Source organism: Panicum virgatum, chromosome 3N (genome assembly GCF_016808335.1).
Source record: "Panicum virgatum strain AP13 chromosome 3N, P.virgatum_v5, whole genome shotgun sequence".
Lineage (NCBI taxonomy): Eukaryota > Viridiplantae > Streptophyta > Magnoliopsida > Poales > Poaceae > Panicum > Panicum virgatum.
In genome coordinates, this window is record NC_053147.1 from 13,270,405 (window position 1) to 13,289,448 (window position 19,044).

The 19,044-nt window shown below is 44.2% G+C and overlaps 1 protein-coding gene across 1 annotated transcript; it reads left to right on the plus strand.

Annotated features, from left to right (window-relative positions):
* Positions 1-12,243: 12,243 nt before the first annotated feature.
* LOC120664416 (ATP-dependent zinc metalloprotease FTSH 5, mitochondrial-like) lies at positions 12,244-18,669 on the plus strand. Its single transcript, XM_039943631.1, has 8 exons — positions 12,244-12,260; positions 14,021-14,168; positions 14,688-14,775; positions 15,007-15,267; positions 15,563-15,799; positions 15,884-16,008; positions 16,559-17,035; positions 17,133-18,669. The coding sequence occupies exons 2-8, from the start codon at positions 14,142-14,144 to the stop codon at positions 18,084-18,086; spliced, it is 2,169 nt and encodes a 722-aa protein (XP_039799565.1). The 5' UTR covers positions 12,244-12,260; positions 14,021-14,141; the 3' UTR covers positions 18,087-18,669.
* Positions 18,670-19,044: the final 375 nt, after the last annotated feature.

Sequence of the window (19,044 nt, forward strand, 5' to 3'; positions counted from 1 at the left end):
GGGGGGGACGAGTCCACGGAGCACCGCACGCACGCAGACGCAGCCGCGCAGTGGCGAGGCGACGTGCGCGGGCGGGTGGTCGCGCGCCGCGGACCCGGTCGCACCCCCCGACCCCGACCGTCCGCTCGGCAGCTCGATCGCCCGCCGGTAAAACCGCGTCGGCGTCTGCGGGCACACGCACCTGCCCCGGCCCCCTCCCCCGCCTCGCTCGTCTCGTCTCGTCCTCGTTTCCACGGCATGGGCGGCATCGCTCGGCGCACGCCATTTTTTCTAGAATAGGTGTGCAGCGTTTCATTGTATTAAGATAAAAAGAAATTAGTATAGTGTTCAGTTATGATCCAAATGGAACGGACTCCAGATAAACACAAACCGGCAAGCCAGCCGAACACAACCCGAAATATAAACTCCAATGTGAACTACTCACATCCCGCACAACCTAACAACCAGCTCTAAGCATAACCCTCAGTCAACACTCCATCCCACGGAGCGAGAGCTGTTGCTAATGTTCGGTCAACGCTCCATCCGCTCGGCGCACGCCATGGGGCGGCGCTCCATCGGTAGGGATGGGAGAGGGGATGAAATTAACCAGCCGCGTCGATGGGTTCTCGTCAAACGCACGCGCATTCCCTCCCGGCTCCGGTCCAATCGGCGATCGCGCGGCCAGGGGTCGGGGGTCCCGACTCTCGTCGCGGTCCAACAGCGACCGCTTGGATGAATGGATGTCTTCCCGGAAGAAAACAACCGGAGTGACCGACCGACCGATCCACTGACCGCTGCATGTCGCGCCCTCGCCGGCACCGGCCGGCACGGCACGGAGTGTGCTTGGTGGCAGAGGAGACGGAACAGAGATTGCGGGAAAGCTACTGCCTGTGTTTCCTCCTCGACGGTCGTCGTCACCCAACTTTCTCAGTCCGTGACGAGTTCGTAGGGTTATGTACATGTCGAGGATCGGGTCCTGAACAGACAGTGGCACACGGCGGCGGGGTTGAACGTGGGGGCAGGGAGGTCGAGGGCGGCCAGTTCGGTCACTGCTAAGGTGGCCGTGGCTGCGGTGCCGAGAGCTGCTGCTGCTGTGCTGCTAGGGATAAGGACGGGAGCAGGACGGCACCGGTGCAAGCACGCGCAAGGGCGCCGTGCAAGATGGATCTGGATCCTGTCCAGAGGCGAGAAAGCTCGCCGCGGAGGCACGCCGGCCGGGCGTCGGAGGAGAGAGATGTAGACTTTCCATGGGTTTTTGTTTTAAACTCCAGTCACATCAAAAGAAATTTTACCATTTAGAAGTATCAAATAAAATCTATTTATAAAACTTTTTCACTGGTTGATGCTAATTCGCAATACGAATCTAATGAACTAAATTAATTCATAATTTACTACAGTAGCTACCTGTTAATCTATTATATTATTAAAGGAGTGTTAAAAGAAGCCACCACGTTCGCCGAGAGGGTCTTGAAATTCCCACGTTAATCTAAAAAAAGAAGAATTTGCACCGTTAGATTTTATGAAGATCCAACGGCCTACATTATTAATCAAAAGAGTCCATATCAAATATATAGAGAAGATATTAGATTATTAGTGCTAGAGAAGAAAATGAATATATGGAAAAGAAAACCAATACATACTCTTTCCTTACCCGTTAGCATCTTGACTCGGATGGGCGGCCGGTGGCTAGCCGGTCGCAACCACCGTCAAATGGCTGCGTCATTATTGCTACGGTTGATGAGTTCTGAGTTCATCTTCAGTTGACGAGACGAACGAAGGTAGGGTGCGCGTTTTTTTCCGTTTGTATTTTGGTGTCGTCTTGGAGCAGCAGATGCTAATGACGGTTCAGTGGGGGAACAGTACTAGGACCGGATAACAAGCAGTACAAATCAACATTCACAGGCTCCTAAGTTTTATCCTATGTGATGAAAGATGACCGTGACATGAGGAGTTGAGGACAGGTCTTGATTGGGCGGTAGTAGTGCAGAAGCCACCATGTTCGACCGAGAGGGCGAAGAAATTCCCACATTAATCTAAAAAAGAGAAGGATTTACACCGTAGGATTTTATGAAAATCTAGCGGTCTATATTACTCCAAAGAGTACATCCATATTATTGGTATCTATTAGAATTAGACATTATTAGTTTTTTAACGTGAAAAGGAATCGGACTCCATCTTCCGTAATCATTTCTCCGATCAGGTTTAAAGAAAAAAAAGAAAAGTTGACACCTTAAAACATATCCGATCCGTTCCTAATTAGGTTCAAATAAAAGAGGAAATGTAAAAAAGAATATGCCTATTTTTTAGCAAATCAAGGTCAGGTCGATCAGTTCTGGTCCATGACCAACGCCGGACACAAATATGCTCACCCTCATCAATAAATAAATGTTTACTCTATAATTATATTTATTACTTTGTTACTTCATACACAAATTATATACAACCAAAGTTGTTTTAGCCACAGCTGGAGCTCTGCCAAGCTAGCCCTATGTCGATAGCTTACGAATCTACGATACATAACAAATTATTCAAATCAGTTGTTGCTGTTGTTCCTCTTCGCTCACAAAAAATAGCAAGCTTTGAGGCACAATCTAAACTCAGCAACTAAGCTGAATTAAATAGGGAACTTCTCCATTAGGTGCATCGGACGTGAAACACACTTTAAATGTATGGAGGAAAAAATTGAAGATGGAGAAATTGGCCGCAATAGCTCGAGAAAATGAAGTAAAAAAAAGAGTTAGAAACAACAGCAAAGATATGCCTGGAACTGTACATCGATGAGACAAAAGTCTGAAGTGGACCAATTTATGCGGTCAATCAAATGGGCTAAAAATAAATAAGAAAAGTAAAATTATAGTAACCAAAGTGAAAAAATATCAATGGACTCTGCTGATTAAAATATATAGGGGTGCACTATTTAACAAGCCGCATGCTGAATTAATATTCAACGTGCTCGAGTGCAGCCTCTAATCGGAAACGGTGAATCATGATAGAAAACTATTGAGGCGGAAAGTATCATGCTACCATGTGCTCTGTCCCAACAAACCTATGTGCTAAACTGTGATTTGTATGGTGGCCAGTATCCACTGCACTAATCGGAAATTGCAAGAAGAGAGAAGAATCAGGCAAGAGAATAAGTACATGCATTTGATTGCGAAAACAAACCCCATTAGATAGTTGAACTCAGGTCTTGCAGCCAATTTGGATGAAAATTCCAAGCTCACGTGCCACTGTGATGGCTCACATCTCAAACAAGAAGTTACTACCACCATAGTCTCAGATTTTTATATGCTTTCTTCAAAACATAATTTGGCAAAAGTTGAGTTATCAACTAATGGTTTACCATAATAATTTACTGAATTATCCACTAATGATTTACCATAATAATTTTGTTAGGCCAGCAACAATATGGTACTAGAATGCATTTGTAGGACTTGGCTGGCAATACTGACCTACAAAGCTATCCTCAACCAGACTTCCATTGGTTGAGAGAAAACCTGTCTCCGGGACGACCTCCAGCCATTGTTATCATAGAGCATATTCTCATGGAAGGTAACACAAGTAAGGGTGGTAGATAGCCTCAAAATTTAATCTAGATAATCTAGGTGTCAGGCTCAAAAAGGCTGAGCTCTTATCTTATATAATTTGAGCTCAAAATATAAGAGCCATGTTAGATTGTTAAGAGATCACTAGGACTATGATACCTTACCAACCATAAACACAAGTCCTACTTACTAGTGTGCAATGTACAAACTAATTGATTATATAGATAGCTACAGTGTAGATCACCATTGTGTAGTGATGGTCACATACTCAAGTTCTAACCTTAAATAATGATATAAGCATATATATTTCCAATAATAAAGAAGATTTAATTGTGGACTTCATCATCCTTACACGTTAGTAAGTCGCCACTGACCTAGGGTAAAATTTAGAGGGAGCACACCTCATTAAGGGCAGTTAAATTTTAGAATTAAGGGTTAAATATTGTAAATATGTTTATTACCGTAAATTTAAATTTAAATTTTCAAACTAATTTAGTAATACTGGAGTGAACTAGCTCTTCTACCCTTGCATATTAGTAAGCTCATTGTATTGTGGATGCGCAATGGAAGAAAACATTTGCCAAGTTGGGCAAAGCGTGTTATGAAATTTTTTTTGGAGGTATAACAACATTGCTAGGCCATCAATGGAGAAGCACCACATAGTAGCAACAACTTACATGAAACAACTATATAGCATTGTCATTTGTTGATGACCGAGAGCTAAAAAAATTTACAAGTGAAAAAACGATAGATGACAACCATTGTGGAGTGCTGTGCGAGATCTAGAACAAATCAACTTGCAAATCGATATTTGACATGCACACCCATCCATTGCATGCCACAGGTAGTGTTCAACAAAAGATAATGGCGTGCAGTCGTGTGCTATCAATGACGCATCTTCGATTATCGTGGTATAGCGTGCAAAGATTTTTGGGAGCATAATGGCTGAAGATATATAGCTATGCCTAAGACAATATGAGAACATGCATCACAAGGCTATATCAATGAGTGGTTGGAGGATAATAAAAATAATTAAATTATACTTATGGTGTGTATATGTATTGAATCAATTAACTAAATCTTCTTCAAGTCTAGGGATAATTTGTTTATCATGTCCGATAACTAGAACACTTAAGAAAAAATATACATCGCAAGTATTTTCTAAAAAGATAATATTTTATATCAAATAAAGATATAAATATTTAGTTACTTCCATTAAATATCCCGTGTTTCCATAAACACATTTAATTTTCTCCTCAATTATTATCCAAAATACACCATAAATATAATAAAGAGCTCAGAAAAAAAGAGCAACGACACACAATCTAAGCTCACCAACTGAGTCAACTCCACAGAAAATTTTTCTATTAGGTGTATCAGACACAAAATACACTAATCGATTTCAAATGTGTGGAGGAAGAAAATGGTAGAGAGTGAAATTGGCAAAAATATCTAGAGAAAATGGAAGTCAAGAAAAGAGTTAGAGATAACAACAAAGACGTGTGGAACTATCCATTGCCGATATGACACAACTTTGAAGTGAGACAATTTCTGTAGTTAGATGGGCGAAAGACCAAAAATGTACATTAACCAAAGTATAAAAAATACCAGCAGGTTAGACCAAATAAAAACTAATATATATTGATGTATTTATTATATATAAGTTTTGCTACGTAGGTGAAAATAAATAAATAAAATATTTTTTGAGAGCCCCAACCTATTTTTAATATAAATTTTATGTAATCTAGGCTTATTTTTAATTCACCGTAACGAGGAGTGAAATCTATATCTATTAGATGCTATCTAGATGCTCTAAAAACTATACCAACTAGACTGCATATACTTTTGCTTAGTAAAAATCAAATTATTGAAAGGCACAAAACGAAGTCCACCATCTAAGTTACAAGTTGTAGGCTTCGAAAATCACACTAACACACATATATAAATGTATCTAATAACTACATAAAAAATTAGAAAAAAAACAAACGTGTATTCAAGGTGACCCTATATTACTATTAATCATCAAACCTAGTATTACATGGTACAATATGCACTTATATTTCTGGTGACCTAATATTCAATAGTATTATGCGGTACAATATGCACCTATATTTCTGGTGACCTAATATTCAATTCAATCCCCAACTTTAGATATTGTAAGTTAAAATATTAAAATATGTCAACTTGATATGAAACAAAGCAACTTTAAAATTGATGATTGATATGAATGCATATGCATGGAAAGCTGTAGGTAGTACTCTACGAGAGCGAATCAAATATAAATAAAATGCCAAATATATCTCTTCGATTAACTTAAAAAAACTAAAAAAAATGTTAAAAAATACTAGCTACCCGCGCCATTAGCACGGGCCACCTTGCTAGTTATAGATTAATATACCGTATTATATTCGTCTTGCAGTTTAGCTCTGAGGTTGTGCAATTAGTTTTGTAATTAGGCTTTATTTAGTTAGAGGGTGTTTAGTTCCTAAATTTTTTTGCACAGTGCCCATCACATCGCATTTTCGGACACATGCATGGAGCATTAAATGCAGTAAAAAAATAACTAATTACACAATTTATCTGATTCATACGAGACGAATCTTTTAAGCCTAATTAGTTTATGATTGAACATTAATTATCAAATAATAACGAAATGTGCTACAGTACCCGAACACAAACTTTTCACCAACTAAATACCCTCTTAATATTTATAAACTAGGCGTATGCGCAGCTAGTATTGAAAATTAAAAAAATTTGCATATTATTGTATCCTGACTTAAAGATTATACTATTTTTTTACCATACACCACCCTGATCATTATCGTAATTTATGTTTTATTGTTGGTTAAACAATTCAAATATGATCTACTTATAATAACAATTCAATTTGTTGAGCATTAATAATACTATGAATATAATTATTCTTATTTTTTTATTTTAATTGATTGTTGTTTGCTTTAGTTTTTATTAATAATATATGTTTGTAACTGATACATAACTAAATAGTATTTATATTTAATTTTTTATAATTACATTGGTGGGTGATTTTTAATTAGATACAGGGGTATTTTAGGCTAATTTTTATCATAGTGGCAGTGGTGGGTAATTTTTATTTTTTTATTTTTCTCCGATTAATGTGAGAATTTTTAGGCCTTGAGAGCGAATGAGTAATTTTTATTTTTCTATTTTTCTTCGATTAATGTGAGAATTTCTAGGCCTTGAGAGCGAACGTGAAAGCTCCGTTTATTGGCAAAATAATAAGAGAATAAATACCAAAATTCTCTTTGATATAATATGATTTAAAAATTTAACTCCAACATCCAAATAACGCTGCAGTAGCAGGCAATGGCGCGTCCGGTGGCGACGACAGTTCGCCACGGGCAGAAGCACGTTGGGCGCGCGCAGCCGCGGATGGCAATCGAAGCTTCCACGGCTACGCGGACGCGGGTGCGAGAGCCCCATTCCTGTCCGCATCAGGGCGGCTGCTAGCGCTGCCGCTCTGGAATTTAGGTATTGCTTCGATTCCCAGCTATTTCTTCAAAAAAAAAATCCCAGCTGCTCTACATCATCGCGAGGTGCTCATCAGATATCGTAGCCTCGTGTAGTACAATAGCGGGTTGACCCCAATACTCTAAGTGTAAAAAAAAACTCTACTCGGGGGTGTGAAATGGACCCCACCGTTTTTTCATTAAGAGGAAGCCTAACCGGCTAACCGGATAGAGAAACCCCCGAACCCTGGCTCATGCCCTCTGCGTGTAGTTGTTGCTATTTGAATATTGACTATTTATTTCGTCCTGGCGAATGAACTGAAGCTGACCGGCATCTTGACCCTCCTGTGATTGTATTAATGTATCGTATCACTGCGCTGATATCCCCTCTGAGTTTTGTTTTTCCTCTGTTCAAAGTTCAGCGCTTGCAACCTGCGACCCCACCTCCGCAAGTGTCCAGCCGGCTGCGATCGCTGCTGGTCAGGGTCAAATCCCTAAATGCCGCTTGCATAAGATATTCAGATCCCTCGCCTTCCCCAATCCCCAGCTTGTATGATCGAGGTAGAAACAGTAGAACAAGTGGTGGTAGCGGTTACCACGAGTGATCTCCCCACCAGCATTCTGATGGGGCTAGGGGCGGATCTACAGGGGGCTAGGGGATTAAGCCCCCTACCTCCCCAAGATCCATAGATACCCTCTAAGCCCCCACCCCCTTTAATTTTGGCATGAAACAATGAAGAAGAAGAGGGGGGGAGAAGAAGAGAAGAGGAGGAAGAAGAAAATAGTAGATATGAGCCCCCTCTAAATATTGAGACTAGATTCGCCACTGGATGGGGCTTGTATAAATATATAATGCAGCAGCCGTGACGGCGAAATTATTAGTTTATGGTAGGTAGTAGCCAGTAGGACTGTCGGCTTCAGTATATTCTTCTTGTTTTTTGAGCAAGAGTATATTCTTCTTATTTATAAGAGGCATAATAGCCAATTACATCCCTCAACTTTGCTCCGAGGATCACTTTGATCCCTGAAGTATCAAATAGACCATTTAAGTCCCTCAAGTTTCTCTGTTGGATCAAATTGCTCCCTATGCTGATTTGGCATGCCACATACTCTTGCCATGTCAGCGGTTGGAAACCTTGTGGATGAGTCGGCATGGTAGAATTGTCTTTTTTACCATGCTTCACCATATCTATTACAATGATTGTGTACAAGGCTGTTACAGCGAGGCCACAAAAATCATTGCACGATCTTTTGTCCTATGTACGTGCATCTAGCTCTAGTTTATGCCATGTAATAAGGATCAGATCAATTAAAAAATGATTTGTCCTGACCCCCTAAAAAATATTTTATGCATTTATTGTCACCATGGTTTGATTTTTTGGGGGGAAATAATGGATATGTGGTACAACTTATTGTGTTGTCACTATATTTTTCTTATCCTGCTTGAGGAGGCCTACGATATGACAAATTCTTGCATTGTAATCTGTCAAGTCCACATCTTGCATGATTTATAATTGGACAAGGGGTAAATGACGCAATTCTAATATGTTGACTCAGCCATGGCAACTAAAGCTAACATGGCATGAACATGTGGCATGCCACATCTGCCTAAGGATTGTTTTGATTCAACATGAAAACTTGAAGGACCTATACGACCTATTTAATACTTCAGGGACCAAAGTTGAGGGACATATTTGGCTATTCTGCCTTTATAATAACAAAAAAAGAAAAAAGAATTCGAGAAATAGATCTTGACTTTTTGAGGGGAAAAGAAAACCCCGGCATGCATTGACCACAGACTGGAGGACAGATGAGATGACGGTATAACACAACTTGCATTGAGTTAAGTAATCAGCTTAATTATAAGCACAATTTCATTAATCATGGGTGGGAGCCACCCGTGGCTGCAGCAAGATTTAAATGATGGAAATATCTTTTAAAAAAGGATACTTTAACTTCATCTTCAGTATCATCAGCGGTAGCTTTAATCTAGTAATTGACTAATCCTAGATCAATTGGTCATGGAATCGCCCATTTTAGTTTCAGAGTGTTGTAGAAACTGTATCGAAATTTGGCCAGATTTGAAATATACACAAATTAAACCAAGTTTAGCTTTCGAATTACTTTTAAGCATGCCAAAATATTGTCGAAATACTTATGTCAAAGCAACCCAAAATCACAAAAGTTCATACAGAAGCGGAAGCATATAGATTTTCTACAACTAATTGACACCGTAAGTTAAGTGCTATTAACGGAACAAGGGTAATCATTGTCTTCAGTTTGAAAAGCTGGGGACAAAATAAAAAAAGTTTGAAAATTAGATGTAAAAGCACAACTGAAGTTGAGAGTGAGGTAAGAACACATTTACTCAGCATATATTTCTGTTCAACTCTTAGCTTGTTAAATTTTCTATGGTGAAACTTGTAAATCTACCCAGGCTCAACTACCGAATTTAGCACGGTTAATCGTATTCTTATGAATTTATTAGTCGGTAAACTATATTTCTTATAAACGAAATTAAAAGTCTTCTACTCTTTTCAAAATAAATGAAATACTCTGAGAAGCAGGGGCGGATCCAGCGGTGAGTCTGGAGAGGCTAGCCTCTCTTACCGCTGGAAATCCTATGGAGTCCCTCCTAAGCCCCCTACAAATTTGAGGAGAAAGAATGAGGGAAAGACAGGTGAGAGGAGGAAGAAGAGGAGAGCCCCTCCTGGAGCTCAATTCTGCCTCCGCACTGCTGAGAAGAGCTCGTGGAGTCAAGGTTTTGTTCCCATCGTGCCTTCCAAAGTTGAGTTCCCATCGTGCCTTGCAAAGTTCCAACGGACCCATCTGCTGGTCACCCGTCTACCTAGCTGCTACTGCATGGCTTGGAATCGTTCAGAGCGAGAGATGCATCGGTCCCACGCTAATATAGCCGGTCTAGTCGTTAGCTGTTTTTTTAAAGACTCGACAGGAGCTTATATTAGCACAATGCACATTGTTCTATGCCTAGTTCGGAAGTTTCTAGGAACTAACGCTGCTACGGCCCGGGGCAAAGTACATGAAAGCCTATAAAATTATGACCGACCCCGCCCACCGTGATCTCAGATGATCTTCTAGCAAGTTAATTAGGATCTGATTGACCGCCATATTTTAGTATTAGACATATGAAACATTTTAAGGTTTTTTTGTCGGATTGACTCCTACGAATAAGGATAAGAGTAGTAATGGTCATTCTTTTATGGTTTTATTTTGTTTATTACCACTCCTTGCCCGATCAACTCCTATATTGACCCTTTCAGTTCACAACTTCTACTTCCCTTTCTCCTTTGCAATCGAGCAGCATATGAATACAACAAGCGCATCTACCCTGGTCAGTAATGTAGTTTCTTTTCAGTAATGAAATTAAGTACGATTGTTTCTACCCTTTCCATCAATCAAACAAGACAACACGAGATTGAGGATGCGTATGGCCATTACATTGTCTCAGTCACTTTATTTTTTTTACCCGACAAACCTTATTAGCTGGGGGTCGATACTGCATATATCCCAGCTCGATGCATGTTTCGATCCGCGCTGCGCAAGTTCACAAGTCACCAGACTCACCACTCACCAGTCACCACCACCAGCCGCGTTGCAGCAGTATACTCCTACTACCTTATTTTACTCGGCATACACGTGGCATGCTCGCGTCGTAGTCTGTATCCCGATCGAGCTCGCTTGGTCTCTGACGACCGGCTCAACTGTGGGTGAACAGCGCGGCAGTTTCGGGCCACGCCGCCCTCACGGCACCTGCTGCACAACTGACGCGTCAAACGGGGAACGCCGGTTTGCCGCTGCAAGGAAATAACAGGCCCCAAGCGACCGACGACGACGCAGGAGAGGAGGGAGTTGACGGAGAGCGGCGGCAGCACTCACAGGACCCGGCGGCGTTAGAGCAAGGGCAATAAGAGAGGCTTTAAGCCCCTTCTATGTCATCTAGAGACATTTTTTGAAGACATATGCTATAATAATCTGTCTTTTATATTGTTTTTTGTGGGATATAGAAACATTAAATTTTTACATACAAAAATAAATGAAAACTCATGAAATGCGTGCGCAAGAGACAGGTGAGGCTCCAAAATCGACTCTTGTGCTTTGTTTCTCGTGCTGGAGGCATCTCTTACATTTTTTTTAGGGGGTGTGTCAATTTTAATCAAACAGCGTAGCTGGTACAAACTCCATCAGGAGGATCAAAAAACCAAACATGTCTTTCTAATGATTCATAAATCGAGCTTCTAGCTAAAGCATGTGCATCAGTATTCGACGCCCTTCCTTCATGGACAACTTCTGCTCTTTCGAAATTCGCCATGCCAGCCTTCATCTCTCTGATTACATGGCCGTATCGACCCATTCCAGGCCCTGCCATGCTTCGGATAGCACAGGCGCAGTCTGTGGCAATCCGCACCCTTCTGATCATGAGGTCCGCTGCAAGGGCTAGGCCTTCACGGCACGCCAGCACTTCCGTCGTCTCCGGGTCGGATATGCCCTTCATCACTAGGGCTGACGCTCCCATGAAAGCGCCCGCCCCATCCCTCGCCACGGCCGCCATCGCCACAATATCAGAATTCTTCGAAAGTGTGGCGTCGTCATTTACCTTCATCAGACCTTGTGGGGGCGGAATCAATTTGGGAGCTGCAGCAGGTGCACAGCCCGCACCCGCGTCCCCCTTCCTCTCCACTGTCGGCATAGCCGTCTCCAAGTCTGCAATAAACCTCTCTATGAAGCTGTGAGTGGACAACGGGCTCTGAAAAATATTTTCAAGAATTGCCTTCCTCCTCGCATGCCAAATCGCCCACAAAATTACAACAAGTCTCACCAACTTATCATGAGCGAGACCTGCTATTGCTTCGTGGATCCACCCGCGTGCATTGTCATCTTGTGCCTGACTGATGAAATCAACAAGTTCATCACATTGTAAAGCCCAAACGCACCTGGCCATATTGCATTCCAGCAGCGAGTGCTTCCACGAATCTTGACCGCCACGTAAAACGGTTGCTGACATGAACGGGCTAATAAACCTTTATTGTACCTGCTCTTACGGGAGGGATAGCGGATGGGCCGTCACCATAACTTTTCCATTCTGACGCAGAAGCGCAGAGGCCCACGAGGCCCGCAACGTGGTCGGCCAGCTCGAGGCCCAGGCGTTCAGCGACCCGTGGCGCCCTACCTCCTGAGTGAGTCCTGGTGTTCGACGCCAAGGGAGAGAAGAACCCACCCCACCCTCGTGCCCGGGACCGGGATATTTACATATTTACCATTATAACAAAGGTCACTCGCTGGATTATCACTTTTAAACGGGCTTATACAGATTTAGTACTACTGTAGCTGGAAATCTTACGTTTTTACCACTTTTGCCTACGTGGCGGGACACGACGACAGGCCACATTGACGCCCGGTTAGCAAGGCGAGGCGAAATGTCCTTTGTGCCCCGTCTTTGTTCATGTGCCCGTGACACCCCGTCCAGCCCGTTGACCGCCCCTTTATCGAATTCAAGCGAAGATTCAGTAATTTTTAATTCCCAATCTGCTCCACGGAGAAGAAAGCATGGGAGCCCCGCTGCCTTCTCTGCTCCCCTTGTCGCTCTGCTTTGCTCTGTGTAACAGATAATGAACAATCTAGTAACAAATATAGATCTTGATGGTTAACACTAAAACTAGAAATAACGAAAATGACTGAACTGCATCAAAGCAAAACAAGCGGAGAAAAGTTAGAACGTGAGTAGTAGCTCAATTACTAATCTCGAAGTTCAATGATGGTTCAGTAATTCCAATCACCAATTTGCTGGTTCAGTAATTTCAATCACCAATTCTCCACGAGACCAAAATTAGAACAAAATTAGATGGGGGTAGAGAGCTGTGGGAGATCAGAGAACTGAATTACTGAGGCAAAATATCAATTACTTCATAATCAAAACAAAATCAGAGAGATTAGGTGAACGGCGGAGAGCTGCTTGATTCGTAGCACACATCTTTTTTTTTCTTGTAATTTTGATCCTCGTCGCAGCAGCATGGGCGGCCGCGCTGGCCTTGTACGGCCAGCCGGCCACGTCCCCCCGTGCAGCAGCAGCAGCCTGGCAGGTAGCCTCCGCCGCCGGCATGCTCCTAGCACGCGCCCGCGCCGTGCGGCCACAAACCCTGCGAAGCAGCACCCCCGCCCCGTGCCTGCACCTCGCACGCGCGAGCCTGGCCTGTGCGGCCACCTCCGACGCGCGCGCGGTACACGCCGCCTACCTGCTTCTCACGCGGGACGCCGCCGGCCCATGCGGCTGCCTCCCCTGCTCCGCAGCACCCACGCGCCGCCGCCGTCTCCGGCCCCACGCGACCAAGCCCCGCGCTCTGCCGCCCTCGCCGGCCTTGCGCCCCGCCGCTCTCGCTGCCCTCGCCGGCCTTGCGCGCCGCCGCTCTCGCTGCCCCTACACGCCGTCGATCCGGAGAGGTGCGCCCTTGGGGCTTGCTGCGCCGCTGGCCTGCTGGCCCCGTGCGCCGTCGATCCGGAGAGGTGCGCCCTTGGGGCTTGCTGCGCCGCTGGCCTGCTGGCCCCGTGCGCCGCCTCTCCCGCCGGCCCGCATGCCGTCGATCCGCGGAGGCCTCGCGCGCAGCCGCGGATTCCGCTCCCTTCGGCCCATCACTAGCGCGCCGCCGCGGCCTCCGGCCCCGCCGCAGCCTCTGGCCCCTGCTCGCTCGCTCAACCCCGGATAGCGATAGCGAGAGGGGGTGAGGAGAGTGGGAGCGGTCAACGGGCTGGACGGGGTCACAGGCACATGAACAAAGAGGCAACAAAGAGGGCATAAAGGACATTTCGCCTCGCCTTGCGGACTGGGCGCCAACGTGGCCTGCCGCCGTGTCCTGCCACGTAGGTAAAAGTGGTAAAAACGTAAGATTTACGACTACAGTTGTGCTAAATCTGTAGGAACCCGTTTAAAAGTGTTAATCCAGCGAGTGACCTTTCTTATTATAATGTCTTATTATAATGGTAAATATGTAAATTCCCCGTCCCTCCCCGGACTTGGACTCCTCCGATCACTCGCCCCCGCCCGCCTCCGGTCGTCGCCCTACCCCGCTGCGCCTCCCCGGGATCTCGCCGCCGCAGGCCACTTCCTCTGTTCCCCATGGCCTGGCGGCTGGCCATCTCCAAGGTTCTTTTCTCTCTTTCTCTTCTTTTCCTCCTTCCCCTCCCAACATCCCTGTCCTCCGATTCTCCCGTTTCGTCCTCGAGGTCCAGGGCCTCGATTGGATTGGATGGATGCGTCCGTCCTGGGACAGGACACGCGGTACGACCAGTATGGGACGCCAACCGTGCGAGATTGCGCATCTTCCATCACGAAACTAGGGTTTAGGAGGGGGATTCTCCATCTCGTTGCGCAGCCCTGCCCTGCCCTCAAAAACACGTTTTTTCCACCGAAACAAAATCAAGACCTCGATCCTATCTACTGCGAACGACGAATCCTTGCTGACAGTTAGTTAATAGTGTCACTTTTGATGTCCGAGGAATCTGAAATCGCAACTGTTGAACATTAACCATGTCGTGTCGTGATGCTTGCAATGGTGGTGGATTTATCTTTTGGACCATTTTTTTTTGACTTGCCTCAATGTTGGTACACGTTCTCAACCTACCGCACGCCATCATTTCGGTGCTCTTTGTCTTTGTGACACAGGTTGCCAGGCATCGGTCAGCAAATGCCATCTGCAGTCAGCTACAGGCTTCCTTTCCTTTCAGGGCACCCAGGAGCGATACTGGAGCAGGTATGCTTGCTGAGTTCCTTGTGTAAGGTTACGCCTTGGATTCACAGTGTACATCAGTGTCTTCTGTGCCAGCTATTACCTGCTTTTAGCGGTGTTCCTACATTTCATATCACTGGACTAGACATGTGCTATTTTAGTAATATAATCCGCTTATCGTGTCCTCTTATTCTTTCCCTTGTGGTTTTTTTTCTTTCCCATGTTTTTTCTAACTCGTACTGGTGCTTCATGCAGGCAGTGTGCTTAGAAATTTGCAAGAGAGGTACCGCTCAAGCTATGCCAGTAGTTTTCCTCGCTGGATACGGGACCTGGACTCACCTAGTGAAGCTTCTCTGCTTAAAGAGATTTATAGAAGTGACCCAGAAAGAGTTGTACAAATCTTTGAAAGGCACCCTTCACTGCATTCCAACTCGTCGGCTCTTTCTGAGTATATAAAAGCTCTTGTCAGTCTTGACAGATTGGAGGATAGCCCCCTGCTTAAAACAATGCAGAGAGGTATCTTCTCTACTGTTTCTGCCGTCATATGAACATTGCAATTAATTTTTATTTGTAAAACCCCTTGTTTCATCGCATCATTTCCTGGACCCTGATGTTATGGAAACTTTAGTTAAATACTTTGTTCCACTTTGATTTTTATTATTCAATTTGAACTATAGCCATAATGCCCTTACTACTCTGCATTACGTTCTATTTGTCACATCCGTAGTTTCCCCTCCCACCTACATAATATATGCCATATTCATGTAGATCTTTTTTGTGCATGGATCATCATATGAAGTTCTCTATGCAGGACTGGCTAGTTCAGTAATGGATGAAGAAAAGCGTACTGGTCTTGCTGCATTTGCAAGTGTTGGTCGTCAGACTAAAGATGGAGCTCTTGGTACCGTGAATGCACCTATTCACATGGTTACCGCAGAAACTGGTCAATTTAAGGAGCAGCTTTGGAAAACCTTCCGAAGCATTGCACTTACTTTCATTGTAATCTCTGGCATTGGAGCTCTCATTGAAGACAAAGGAATTAGTAAAGGTTTGTTATCTTGGAGTTGAATGACTCTCTGTTGTTATTGAACAATTCAACATTAATTCTCATTGAAACTTGGGTTATATACAGGCCTTGGTTTGAATGAAGAGGTTCAGCCGAGCATGAATTCGAAAACTAAGTTCAGTGATGTCAAGGGAGTTGACGAGGCTAAAGCTGAACTTGAGGAAATCGTTCACTACCTACGAGATCCCAAGGTAAATTAATATTATTCTGGCATTTCCGTTTGTCTGTGATTAGATAAAATCAGAATAACCACTAGATCTAGCCCAATATATAACCACTAGATCTAGCCCAAAATGGTTATTAGGACTAAAACATTGTATTGTACTTTAATTCCAACACTGTGAAGTAAGTAATATTCCTATGGTCTATCTGTATTCTAGCTATTCTTTATGCCATAATTTGTTGGGACTTTTTTGTCCGCCTCAGAAGAAACTTCAGGCTCCATTGATTTTAGTAACTCAGTTCTAGGCTTCTAGCAACCCTTTGTGAGCTCATCGTTTGATGTCACTTTTAGGTTCGTGGACATCTTCTTAAACCTTTCTGACGCTCTACATCCATAGTTGTTTCAATCTCATGCATTGTTAAATGGACTGTTGCTTTGGTCCTTTGCACTCCTTTCTTAGGGGTGGGTTTGTAATTTAGAATTTGCTCTTTGAAAAAGTTGTGTTGACTTGCTCCATTTTGTGTTGTATGTCCACGTTTAAATTTTTAATACTCACAAGCCCCTCTCATGGTTTTCAGCGTTTTACACGCCTTGGTGGAAAGCTTCCTAAAGGTGTTTTGCTGGTGGGGCCACCTGGAACGGGAAAAACCATGTTGGCAAGGGCTATAGCTGGGGAAGCTGGTGTTCCTTTCTTCTCATGCAGCGGTAGTGAGTTTGAGGAGATGTTTGTGGGTGTTGGGGCTCGAAGGGTGAGGGACCTGTTCAATGCAGCAAAGAAGCGATCCCCTTGTATAATATTCATTGATGAAATAGACGCGATTGGTGGAAGCAGAAATCCCAAGGATCAACAGTATATGAAGATGACCTTGAATCAGCTGCTTGTTGAGTTGGATGGCTTTAAGCAGAATGACGGGATAATTGTAATTGCAGCAACTAACTTCCCTCAGTCACTGGATAAAGCACTTGTTAGGCCTGGGCGCTTCGACCGCCATATTGTAGTTCCTAATCCAGATGTTGAGGGCCGGCGACAGATCCTGGATACTCATATGTCAAAGGTAAATCCATAATCGCATATGCCAAACCTTGTCTGATTAACGCTTGGTGGGTTCTCTGGTTTAGAAAATCATCTGACGTTTCCTCCCTGAATTTCAGGTCTTAAAAGCAGATGATGTGGATCTGATGATCATTGCAAGGGGAACACCTGGGTTCTCAGGCGCAGACCTTGCAAACTTGGTCAACGTAGCTGCTCTGAAGGCCGCTATGGATGGGGCAAAAGACGTCACAATGAAGGACCTGGAATTTGCCAAGGACAGGATCATGATGGGCAGTGAGCGCAAATCAGCTGTGATATCTGATGAGTGCAGGAAAATGACTGCATATCATGAAGGAGGGCATGCCCTTGTTGCTATTCACACGGATGGTGCTAACCCTGTTCACAAGGCTACAATAGTTCCAAGGGGAATGACTCTTGGAGTCGTTACACAGCTGCCGGAGAAGGATCAGCATAGTATTTCGAAAAAGCAGATGCTGGCAAGATTGGATGTGTGCATGGGAGGAAGGGTGGCTGAGGAGCTTATATTTGGGGAAAGCGAGGTAACCTCTGGTCCCTCATCTGACCTAAAGCAAGCAACGCGGCTGGCAAGAGCCATGGTCACCAAGTATGGTATGAGTGAGCGGGTGGGTCTTGTTTCCTACAGTGATGACAATGGGAATAGTATGAGCGCCCAAACAAGAGGCATGATTGATAAGGAGGTGAAGGATATTCTGGAGAGGGCGTACAATAATGCAAAGATGATTTTGACAACACATGATAGGGAGCTTCATGCGCTAGCAAACGCCCTTCTTGAGCATGAAACGCTCTCTGGAGTCCAGATCAAAAAATTACTGGCAGAGGTAAACAATGGTGGCAATAAGCAGCAGAAGGCCGCTAAGGTGCCACAGAAGATGCCAGTGGCCCCACCTTCCCCTCAGTCACCGGCTGCAACAGCTGCAGCAGCGGCGGCGGCGGCAGCACAAGAAGCGGCGGCAAAAGCCAAAGGAGTTGCCGGTACAGCGGCTTCAGCACAAGAAGCAGCGGTGGAGGGGGTTGCGGGAATTGGATCATAGTAGCACCGGGAGGAGCACGGCTGGCATTCTTCAGACTGATCAAATCAGCATGTTGTCTAGCATAATTTGATGGGTGACTAGGGCGAGGGAGGCAATGCTACAAGGAGTTTAGCAGCTGCTGCTGTAAGAGAGCTGCATTCTAGTCCCAAGCAGTATGTGATGGTGGTGGGAGGCTGGTAACCTGAAGAAACGTTACCGATATTATGTGTAGCAGGCCAGGGACCTGGTTGTAGATAACTTGCATGTTGGCATGCGGGACCATCTTGTCGAGCGATTAGTATCATTCTGCCGCGCAGTGGATTCTTTGCAATGCAGGTAACCTGAAGAAACGTTACCGATATTATGTGTAGCAGGCCAGGGACCTGGTTGTAGATAACTTGCATGTTGGCATGCGGGACCATCTTGTCGAGCGATTAGTATCATTCTGCCGCGCAGTGGATTCTTTGCAATGCCACCTCATTATTGTATTGTTCTTAATACTCTACCTGCGGTGACATCGATAATCATGCCCTGAATCTTGGATCAGGTTATGTAGCACTAGTTGGATTGGAAGTTGGAATAGTAGTGGCGTTTGACCATGGAATTTTCAGTTTTTATTTGGTTGGAGAGCACGGGGTGCTGTTTCGTTGGTGCGTTTTTAACGTTAATTTTTGAGTAGGCCGTAATTTAGATTGGAAAGCACGAAGTGCAAATAGAGGTGGTAAGGCGTCTAAAAATTTGACTAACAAAATATAGGGATTAGTTTAAAAAAGATCGGACTCTTATTTTTACATATATTTGATTGATCTAAGGCTGATTTATGGTGGAATTGAATTGTGAGAGGAGCATTAGGATCATATGATCTGATGTCATCCGAGGTGCAAAACCCTCCCAACATGGCCTATAAATGCATCCGACCTGATCAGATCATCTGATTTTCTCCTAATTCTTCCCCTAATTCAGAGTTCATGAGCTTGTG

What these genes read in the sequence shown, in the direction of transcription:
- LOC120664416 (XM_039943631.1), top strand. Translation starts at nt 14,142, where the DNA reads ATGGCCTGGCGGCTGGCCATCTCCAAG. An exon ending in CAGGAGCGATACTGGAGCAG is followed by an intron (nt 14,776 to 15,006) that starts GTATGCTTGCTG and finishes TGCTTCATGCAG; the next exon opens with GCAGTGTGCTTAGAAATTTG. An exon ending in GCTTAAAACAATGCAGAGAG is followed by an intron (nt 15,268 to 15,562) that starts GTATCTTCTCTA and finishes TTCTCTATGCAG; the next exon opens with GACTGGCTAGTTCAGTAATG.